Source organism: Trichogramma pretiosum, unplaced genomic scaffold, assembly GCF_000599845.2.
Source record: "Trichogramma pretiosum strain Unisexual culture from Peru unplaced genomic scaffold, Tpre_2.0 scaffold63, whole genome shotgun sequence".
Lineage (NCBI taxonomy): Eukaryota > Metazoa > Arthropoda > Insecta > Hymenoptera > Trichogrammatidae > Trichogramma > Trichogramma pretiosum.
The window spans coordinates 1,073,401-1,083,791 of NW_019640834.1; the positions used below are offsets into that span (position 1 = coordinate 1,073,401).

The following is a 10,391-nucleotide window of genomic DNA, read 5'->3' on the forward strand; positions in this document are numbered from 1 at the left end:
ATTACTTACCTTTTTACAATTATTAATGTCTATTCTTGAATTAATCGCCAAGATTTTTAAAATCATTATAGTGAAAAAGATGTTCGTATTTAAACTTGACAATCACCGACAAACACCCTTTTAATTGGTTATTACAATAATCTATAATTGTTTATAATTAATTTGTTTTACGCGATTCACGTCCTCAGAATTTCGATACTAAGATGAAAGAGAATGTCTTAAATTTGTTGCTCACCATGCTTCTTGCAGTAAAAATGAAGAAACATGGATGGTGAATTTAAAATTTTTCCACGTATTTTATAAAAAAATGACCAAAGATTAAAGATTACTATAGTACACAACGGCAACGGGAGTTTTTTAGTAGTATTTTTAATCACTTGCTCTTGGATCATGGTAACTAAAAAAACACCAAGTTCGTTTGACAATATAAAATAATTTATTCAACTCAATTCATATGAATTTTTTTAAAATAATTACTTTTTGACATTCAAAAATCCTGCTGTGTTAGAGAAATATTTTGCATTAGCTTCATTAACTTTCTTTTCAGCTGCTTGTGGATTGACAATTTCCAGTCCCTAAAAAGATAAATCAAGAATTTTATTAATTAAATATTGATAATTACGTCATACAACCAATGAAATATTAAGCTTACCTGCAACGGTGTGAAAGCTATACTTGAAGCTGTTCCTGAAACTTGTTTTTTAACCGTGGTACTTCCACCCCATTGTTGCTGTTTCTGAAGATTCTTTTGTAACGTTTTGGATATTCGTACTTTCGTTTTTTCATCTATTTGAGGTAATCTTATTCTTCCAGTGCCTGCTTTACCAATGGTACCTCTTGTGTAGCCGAGATCTTCTTGATAAGCGTCAGTTTCAATCTGAAATTTACCAATTATATTAATATTACAATGATATGAATGAATTTAAAAATGTAAAAATTTAAAGAAAATACGTACATCAGCAAAGTTCATTCGATTAGCTTGTTTACGGAATTCTGTGACGGCATAACGCTCTTTCATCTTACGAACTCTTTTACCACCGCGCTTCTTCCGGCCAGGATCAATAGGTTTTGGCAATGGTTTTATAAATTTAACCGGTGGAGGTTCTAATAATTTATCTAATTTTTTTTCTATTTCTTCTCTGAATTGTTCTCCTATGTGAGCATCTGTGCTTTCATGCTGAGCATCCACTCGAGCTGCTAATGTACTTTTATTGGCCACAAGTCTTGCAGCTTTTCTGCGTAAGTCCTGTAATTGAAATGAAAATTAAATTGCAATTAAACCACTATTAATCATGAAAAAATTTTTGGAAAAAAACTTTACCTGAGGTGCATCTTGAACCACTTTTGCGTAGTAAATGAATCCTGTATGGGGTAGTGCTGTTACTTGAGAAAATCCTGATAGTGTAGTTTTTTTAGCTCCAAGTAATAAAATATTGCATGAAGGCATTTTTGATAATTTTGTCAGGCCACCAGCAACACCTATAATTAAATTATTCGTTATGAATTTCCAACTAAAAAATTATTGTTTATTTGCATATAAGTGAATTGAATTACCCATGAGTTTTGCGGCCGTTGAAGCTCCAACAATAGCTGATAAATTTGGAGCGATAAATGCCATTCTACTCTCAACATATTCAAATATTTTTTGTTTCAAATTATTAAGTTCCATAGCCATGTCACAAGCTTCCATTACTGCAGCTAATTCTTGTTCAGTTAATAATTTTCTGTAAATTAAGAAATAAGACCAAGGTTAGTAATTCATAATTTTTTTACAATAAAAGCATAAACCTATTAAATTTAAATAAAATTTATTTACCCTTGCGTCGTTGAAGCAGTCACAGACACAACCATAATGGTTGCTTGAGCTAAAAACTGTTGTAATCTTTCATTGTTTTTTGCATTGTCTAAGTCATTTCCCAATTCTTTTACTGTCATTAGATATTCTAAATGATCAACTACTAGTGATTCCAACTCTCGAAAGCGTTTCCAATATTTACTGGTGGTAAATCGATGAATTGTTGCTAGTTAAAAATAATTTGATTATTATTTTTTCACAATATTATAAAAGTTTAAAAACTAATTTTTAAAAAGCAATAGCAATAAATTTAAATAAATAAAATATACATACCTATTTCAGTATCAATCTCAACAGCAAGATTGTTAGCTTCAACAATTAATAAATATTCTGGATCTGACTCCACTGGTCCAATAATATCTGATGATTTTCTTAATATTTTACTATATTTATCAATAGCTGAAGTCACTTTTTGTACTAAATACGAGTCTCTTAATTTAGCCAATTCTCTAATCGAATCAACTTTTATGTCTGTAAATAAAGAAAAGTTTCAAATATTTTAATACACATATATTGTTGAAGATTATGAAGTACTTTGCCATGTTTATACGTTGCTTTGTGTTTGTTTACAAAATTTTGAAACTAACCTTTTTCCGTAATTTTGGTCGTCGGAACTGCCGTTGTGACAAGTTCCTCCGCCACTTCTGGTTCTGGGATAATATCGTCATTGTCGTCGTCCAAATCCGCCAGCAGCTCATCGGCTAGGGACATTTTTCCGAAGTTTTAATTATTAATAAAACGCTTTATCAACTGTCAATGTCCTGATTTATAAAATTGAATCGCATGTATACATACCACCTTACACTGTGATATTCACGTGTCGACTGCTTTTGAAACTACGTAGTAAGTTCGAAGAATGCTGAGCGTGGCGCTCGAATCTGTCAACACTCTGCGGCTTTGCTTAGACAATCCTCGATATGGAGTCGCGTAATCCGAATCCAAGACTTCAATTATTTATAAATCGAGCATTTGGGTGAAGCTTTATAAGTACGTTTTCAACTCAATTAGTAGTTACGACATTTCTTACGCTTATCAAGTTGTTTCATCAAATTTTCGAAAGTTCCAAGATGTTCTTTCACGGATCAAAAATCAGTTTTATTTATTTTTTTTTCATATCAATATTAATTGAGTAAATTAAGAACAAAAATTCCGAAAATATGTCAGAGCTTGGCACAGCTTTGGATGAAAAGTTTTAGGAGCTTTGAAAAAAAGGAATAATTTATTAAAAATGTTTAAAGCAATCTATTTTCAATTTCCCGCCATAACAATCGATGGAAACATTAGGGTCCGACGCTGAGCAATTGTTAAAATATGACTATCATATGACCGTTTGGGGTCTTGTGGTGCGGCTTATGAACTCATTTTATGTCAGCAGCAGGCAGCAGCAGTGAGCCACCAGTCGGAACATCATTCATCATTGTCAATCGCATGCGCGGAATTTGACTCACCACAAGTGCGAGATATTGTGGAATCGCGAAAAAGAAATGTTCAAATAAGCACCAATTCCACGAGTTGTGTTTAAAAGTAAACCAAGCTCTCGCGTAGTAGAACACGCGTTCAGTAGTGAATTACAGCTAGACCAATAGCCATGTAAAATTGGCGTGAGCAGTGAGCCGTGTTGTACATATACGTGTGTCCGCATAGTGTGCGCTTTGCTGCCTTTGCTCGACGAGCTCTGCCTCTGCCTCCTTGAAAGAAAGAGAAAGAGAAAGAGAAAGAGAAAGAGAGTTGAGAGACCGGGTAGTGTTTGGGTACGGTCACCTGAACGTACATGAGTATATATATAACTATACGACTCAGACAGATACATACACCACAAGTAGAAGTGAGCTACATAGGCAGAAGTAAAAAGAGATGAGACTAGAGAGAAAAGGTGTGCTGTTCGGCCGCCTGGAAATACACTGTGTACAAGTGCCACTACTGCCAGCAGCATTTACCAGTTGACCGTATAGCGTGCAAAAATCACAGGCTGCAGCCAGCAGCAGCAGCAGCAGCAGCAACAAATTTGCATAGCTCCGAAAAACTTATATACGTGCAGCACGAAAGTAAGACAGTGGTAGGTGGTGTATACATACGTCATACATAAGCATAAGTACTTGCGTGTGCGTAAAAAAATGCAGCAGCACACGGCTGCGAGCTAGCCTGCTGCATTGCTCGCTCGATGTGTACGACACGATGCATCAGTTCTCGGGTATGCGACACATAGGTGCATCGAGACGACCTGGAAAATAGCCTAAGCTGGACGAGGCCCGTGTGGGACAATACCGACTCTTAGCCTATTTCGCGTGCTGCCCAGTGCCAAGCCTTCGAACTCGTTTCTATTTTTTACTGTGCGTGGAGTGCGAATCTAGTGAGAGTGTGCCGATCGCGTCTCGTCGTGTAGACCGTCGACTATCGAGAGTGTGTTGTTTATAGTTCGCCGTTCATATTGGCCCATCGTCGCTGAAAAACAACGTCCGCACCGAGTGTACGCCCTCGCTGCTGCATTGGCTTTACATTGGTCAGGTTTGATTTGCGTAACGCAGAAACGCACGTTTTTTTTGCCTTGCCGTGGCGACGGCCGAGCGCGGTGCCGTTCCAACGGCCCTTGAAATTCTTCAACCATTGCACCCGCAGCGCCTCGGGTCGCCCTAGCTGCTGCTGCTGCTTCTGCTAGCTGTTCCGCAGACCGGCGGCTGCTACGGGGTTTGGCAAGATGGCCGACAGGCCCGGGCCGTGGTCCTGCACCTGGTGCCTCAGGTTCAAATTCAGTCCCGAGGAGATTGAGCAACGCTGCAAGAGCCAGGAGATAGATCGTATGCTCGAAAAAGACAGACAGTCGCTTCGTAGACAAGTCAAGCTCCTACTTCTCGGCGCCGGTGAAAGTGGCAAGTCCACCTTTCTCAAGCAGATGAGGATCATACATGGGATTAATTTTGAGGTGAGCTTTTTCTCGCCTTCTTTTCATTGTTTATCTCTTGTTTTAATTGTACTGTGACGATCGATCTCGATCATTCGGTATTCTACTTTTTTTTAAGCATTATTTAACATTGAAATATCCAACTATGTTTACCCACAAATTCCTCAGTATTTTTAATGTGTTCTATTGAATTGAAGAATTTAGGTATAATTTTGGATAACTGTTTTGCTTATCTGTAATTCAATGCATCAATTTCATCATATTATTGACCATTGAATCATTCATCAATTCTATTTTTCTATCTGTAAACTTTTAATTGTTAATGTTATTTTTCAGCCTGAATTAGTAAGAGAATATCAACGAGTAATTTATCAAAATATTGTCAGAGGCATGAGAGTGTTAGTCGATGCTAGAGATAAATTAAATATACCCTGGGAACATCAAAAAAATTATGATATAGGGTATCAACTTCTGAAATTAGAAAATACAACAACATTAGATGCTAGAAGTTTTTTGCGATGTGTACCGTCTTTGCAAAGTTTATGGAAAGATGCTTCAATAAGAAGAGCCTTTGATAGACGAAGAGAATTCCAATTGGTAAGAATTTAAATAACTAATTGAAATTTGTTTGTAAAATTCAACCATCATTCATTGAGCTATAATAATTATTTTTTTATTGCAGAGTGATTCAGTGCAATATTTTTTTGATGATATTGATAGGATTGCAAAATTAGTAAGTATTTGTATACTTTTCTTAACTAGGACCAAAAGTAATACTAACTCCTTTTTCAGGATTATACTCCAACCCATCAAGATATTTTACACTGTAGAAAAGCTACTAAGGGAATATCAGAATTTACTATATCAATTAATAATATTCCATTTTTATTTGTGGATGTTGGAGGTCAGAGGTCTCAAAGGCAAAAATGGTACCAATGCTTTGACTCAGTAACTTCAATACTATTTTTAGTTTCTTCATCAGAATTTGATCAAGTCATAGTAGAAGATAGGTATGTAGAAACTCTTGCAAATTTCATCATACAAAACCTTTTTTAAACATTATGTTTCCAAAAGTCTGCATTAACAACTAAACTTGAGGAAATATATCATAGCCAGGCCAATGAAATTTTTTAAACTTTTTTTTCAGTGATTTCCACTAAATATTTTTCTGTAAACAATGTAGATGAATAAAAAACAACAAAATGTAGACATCCATGTAGCTTTCCAAAAAAAAATATTCAGTGAAAATCTAAAGAATGAATTCCAAAATAATTATTTCAGGCTGGCTATAGTACCTCCTTAAGATTAAGATAATTTTTTATTTTAAATACGCAAAAAGTTTTAATTGTGTAAATTATCATCTGTGTTTTTGTATTTAATTTCAAAATTCAAAGTAATATAATTTTGTTTTTGCTTTGCAGGAAAACAAATCGGCTGGAGGAATCAAAAAACATATTTGATACAATTATTAATAATGTAATTTTTTATGGTGTATCAGTAATATTATTCTTGAACAAAATTGATTTACTGGAAAAAAAGGTCAAATCTACTGATACGAATATTGGATTGCATTTTCCACAATTCACAGGAGACCCTCATTGCATGAAAGATGTTCAAAGTTTTATATTGGATTTATTTGTCAAAGTTAAAAGGGACCCAAAAAAACCATTGTTCCATCATTTTACTACCGCTGTAGATACGGAAAATATTAAAGTAGTATTTAATGCAGTTAAAAATACCATACTTCATCGTAATTTGGAATCACTCATGCTACAGTAACAAAAGAGAAAATAAAATGTAAAGACTACATTTATTTACTATTTATATGAAGGTATGCAATTATTTTTTATTAAGTAAAATTAATGAAAAAATACCGAGACTTATTTATGAATATTATAGAATAATATAAAATAATAAGCAGGTACTTTTTAAAAGACAATATATCTGTATGAATTATAAGTAGAAAGTCATGATAGTTTAATGATCATGTCATGAAAACACTTTTATGTAAATAAAGCCACTTAAGGCGATATAGAATTATTTCGTATAGAACAGAGTTAAAATTTTATAAATTGTAAAATAAATCTTCCATCATTTTGTTGATAATTGAATATTTTGATAAATTAAATTTACAATCATTTTATGTAGATAATATTTTGTGAATTTGATAAAATGAAGAATTTGATTTTGTACTATCAGTATATAATAAATAACTTTATGATTCAAGAAAAATTTACTACAAAATCAAATTTTTGAATGATCAATTATGGTTCAATAGAATTTATTGACTTACCAATCTGTCAAATTACATTCAAATTGAATTAATAATTTGCATAGCTTATGAAATATTGATCATAAAAAATATTGTAAAATAAAAGACTAAAAGCAACAATCATGCTGTACAAGCTCAAATGCAGTTACATTGTTTGTGCGATTGACTAGTTTTTGTCTTTCAAAGTATTAGTATTTTTTAGAATTTTAATGAAGTAAAACATTTTATACTTTAATACTGATACATACAAAATATTTACTATAAGATAATTAATGTTTCAAGTACATCTTATTTTAATAACATAACATTATAATTGAAGTTCCCAAATACACATGCAGTTCAATGTGCCATGAATAAAATTTTTAAATTCATGACCAACCCTTAAAAACATAATAACACTTAAAAATGTATTTTATTACTGATTGGAATACTTAAATTTTGCTGACTGAAAAACCTTATTTAAATTGTTGTATAGTTGCAATCAGTATTATCTTTAATTAGTGATTATTCCCATTTTCATAAAGCAATAAAAATTTAGTTTGAAGTTGAATTCGTTTCAAATTTTATAAACAGTTTTAGCTAAAAGTTTTATATATGAGCTATGCGTTAACACAATGCAAACAAATGAATACTATTATTCCTATCAGTGGTTTTGTAAGAAACAAAAGCCATAAAAAATGGATTTGAAATTAATAAAATAATAATTTTTGTTGAAATTCTAACTACAGTATTGAAATAAGATCTGATGATGTTGATCGATCAAAGTAATTATTATCTACTTATAATGAACAAATACTATATTTGATATAAGTTTAAATTTAAATGATTTCAAGTTTCAAAAGTTATAAAAAATCCATGAATAACACGTTAATTTTTTTTAGAACAAATCGTTATCTTAGCACAAAAACCGTACTGATAAACTCCCTTAGTCCTATGTCTTCAACATAAAACTTAGGCAGTTTTTGCTACTCAAATTTATTAGTGCAGTTTTGGCGCTGGGGCGACGAAATAGAAAACTCCTGCCATTTCTTATGAATTGTTGGTAGACATTGGTTTATTTTGTTTTTGTCATTGAAAAATTGAGATAAAATTAAATTTTTTTTTTTAATTATTTTGGTGGTTTTGTTATAATCTCTTTGTGCATCAACATTCCATTCCAGACAAATTAAATAAAGTTGAATTATTTGAAATCTAATTATTTACTCAAACTGCAATGTAAGACTATAATATCGTCGAATATTTATTCTATATTTTTTCATTTACTAACATCAACATGATATATAGTATTTTTGACACAAATATTTGTGAAGTATTTATAATTTTTTTCTAGTATGTAAGTTATTTTGCAAATTAATATTCAACTTTGCAATAGTACGTTTTGAAAATCTATTGCCGAAACAGGAAATGATCATATTTTTGTATACTTCTAAATATTTTCTAAATTAAAAAAGTGATTTGTATTCTTGCACTGAAAATACCGATTGTCCGATAATTTTAACAAAATGATAAGACAACATGAATCATGAAATTGGAGAAATAACTAAAAATTTACCAATTGTAAATAATGTACAATGAATTACTACGAAAAGTTCATCGAAAAATTGTTCAATGTTATTATGTATTTAAAAATAGATCTTGCAATTTTGTAATTTAAAACTACAAGACTTATCATAAATTAATTTGTAATATTAAAATGCAAATGTTATTTTTTAACTGACTAAAATTTGTTGTACTAATATATACTTCGTAAAAAATAACATATTTTATAGAATCTCAAATGGTATACTACCAGAAAGTTTGTCTTAGTTTTTTTAAATTAATATTTGACATCTTTAAAACAAAGTTAATATAAATTATAAATTATCCTATCTATATATTAAAAAACTTAAACTTTGCGTTCTAATAAGTTTAAGTTATATTTTCATTTGTTAATAAACAGCAAGAGTGATCTCTAGAAAAATTAAAAATTAAATAAATAAGTTCCATTTTATATTCATTTTACCAATGATTGGTGTAAAGTTTATATATAAATGTAATTTGTTACTTTCTACTTTCAACTTATATGCTCTGAAGCAAGTAGGTATTGTGCCTTTTTATATCTTGTATATTTGTACATAAAATTATACATTATTTATTACAGTAATGTAGGATACTTACAAAAGTAATAAAACTCGTATGAAAAAGTATTTTTTAACGTTTGCGCTTTATTATACTAATCCTATATCACCAAATTATGAATTTACAGATTTATAAGTTAAATGTTTTAAAGTTATATAGTTCAAATAAATTTTGAGTTCTATTTACCATAGAACCCAGTTCAAAATTAATACTATAATTAACATAAATTTTTCGTATAAAACGAGTTTTTATTTTTATAAAACAAGATTCAAACCAACATGTTTGTAATTACAATGTTACTCCAAGTATATCTTTGTAAACAAAAAGCAAATTCACATTTTTACATGATTCTATTGTGATTTCTTACGATTATTTTTAAAATTTACGATTTTAAAAACTTATCAAATCAAAAAATATTTAATTTTTTTATATGTAGGTAAAAAATCAGGAATTGAAATCAAACTGTTTAAAATATAATTTTTTGAAATATTTTCAATTTATTATAGATTACCTCATTCATGTACATGTCATAAAATAAACCACCATATAAAGTGATACCATTTGAATGTTCAATACAAATTATTTACATGTTCAAGATTAATCAGTACCTGCAATAATTTTTTAAAAATAGTCAATATATGTGAAAAAAAAATTAATGACATTTATAATTACTATAAATATTGATCATTATAATGTTATTTACAAAATTGGATCATCAACACTGGATGTAAAAGTGAGTAAATTAATTTTTTTATTGCACTTGAGGCATTTTGACCATTTTTATATTCACAGTAAACTTTTAAAAAGAATACATATTAGAAAAATATTAAGTTTTGAAAAATTCTGAATCTATAAGAATAGTTTCTGTTTGTATAATAACTTTTTACTATACAATGCAAAGATGGTTTAGTAGAAAGGCAAAAATACATTTTTATTATCCGTACATTATTTTTGGTACATTTTTAAAAAATATGTCATTTTTTATCAACTACACTTATTTTTCTTTATTTGGTGGAATGTTGTAACCAATTACAGTTTCCAATAAAAAATGTATATTCGTATAAAAATACAATTTTTCTTAGCAATAATCAAGATTCTGATTTAGAATTCTGTGATGAAACTTTTCAGAATTTTTTCAATGTCAAACAATAAATAATAGACTTTATTAAGCAAAAAAAAACAAACCAAAAAATACTTTTTGATATAAAATTTTATTTTATGGTTAATTAAAAAATTTCTAACAGCCA

At 30.1% G+C, this 10,391-nt stretch overlaps 2 protein-coding genes across 2 annotated transcripts; one reads left to right on the plus strand and one right to left on the minus strand.

Annotated features, from left to right (window-relative positions):
- Positions 1-354: 354 nt before the first annotated feature.
- On the minus strand, positions 355-2,684 carry LOC106654845 (U4/U6 small nuclear ribonucleoprotein Prp31). Its single transcript, XM_014374920.2, has 9 exons — positions 2,443-2,684; positions 2,129-2,326; positions 1,817-2,021; positions 1,555-1,724; positions 1,322-1,479; positions 956-1,246; positions 653-877; positions 478-575; positions 355-397 (listed from the first exon to the last, which is right to left on the minus strand). The coding sequence occupies exons 1-9, from the start codon at positions 2,564-2,566 to the stop codon at positions 370-372; spliced, it is 1,497 nt and encodes a 498-aa protein (XP_014230406.1). The 5' UTR covers positions 2,567-2,684; the 3' UTR covers positions 355-369.
- LOC106654846 (guanine nucleotide-binding protein subunit alpha homolog) lies at positions 2,677-8,821 on the plus strand. Its single transcript, XM_014374922.2, has 5 exons — positions 2,677-4,775; positions 5,091-5,351; positions 5,437-5,487; positions 5,547-5,764; positions 6,176-8,821. The coding sequence occupies exons 1-5, from the start codon at positions 4,551-4,553 to the stop codon at positions 6,531-6,533; spliced, it is 1,113 nt and encodes a 370-aa protein (XP_014230408.1). The 5' UTR covers positions 2,677-4,550; the 3' UTR covers positions 6,534-8,821.
- The last annotated feature ends 1,570 nt before the right edge of the window (positions 8,822-10,391 follow it).

Excerpts from the sequence above, each read along its gene's own strand:
- LOC106654845 (XM_014374920.2), bottom strand. The coding sequence starts at position 2,566 with ATGTCCCTAGCCGATGAGCTGCTGGCGGATTTGGACGACGACAATGAC. Across the intron at positions 2,327-2,442 it reads GACCAAAATTACGGAAAAAG|ACATAAAAGTTGATTCGATT; the intron begins GTTAGTTTCAAA and ends CTTTATTTACAG. Across the intron at positions 1,480-1,554 it reads AACGGCCGCAAAACTCATGG|GTGTTGCTGGTGGCCTGACA; the intron begins GTAATTCAATTC and ends ATTTAATTATAG.
- LOC106654846 (XM_014374922.2), top strand. The coding sequence starts at position 4,551 with ATGGCCGACAGGCCCGGGCCGTGGTCCTGCACCTGGTGCCTCAGGTTC. Across the intron at positions 4,776-5,090 it reads TACATGGGATTAATTTTGAG|CCTGAATTAGTAAGAGAATA; the intron begins GTGAGCTTTTTC and ends GTTATTTTTCAG. Across the intron at positions 5,352-5,436 it reads GACGAAGAGAATTCCAATTG|AGTGATTCAGTGCAATATTT; the intron begins GTAAGAATTTAA and ends TTTTTATTGCAG.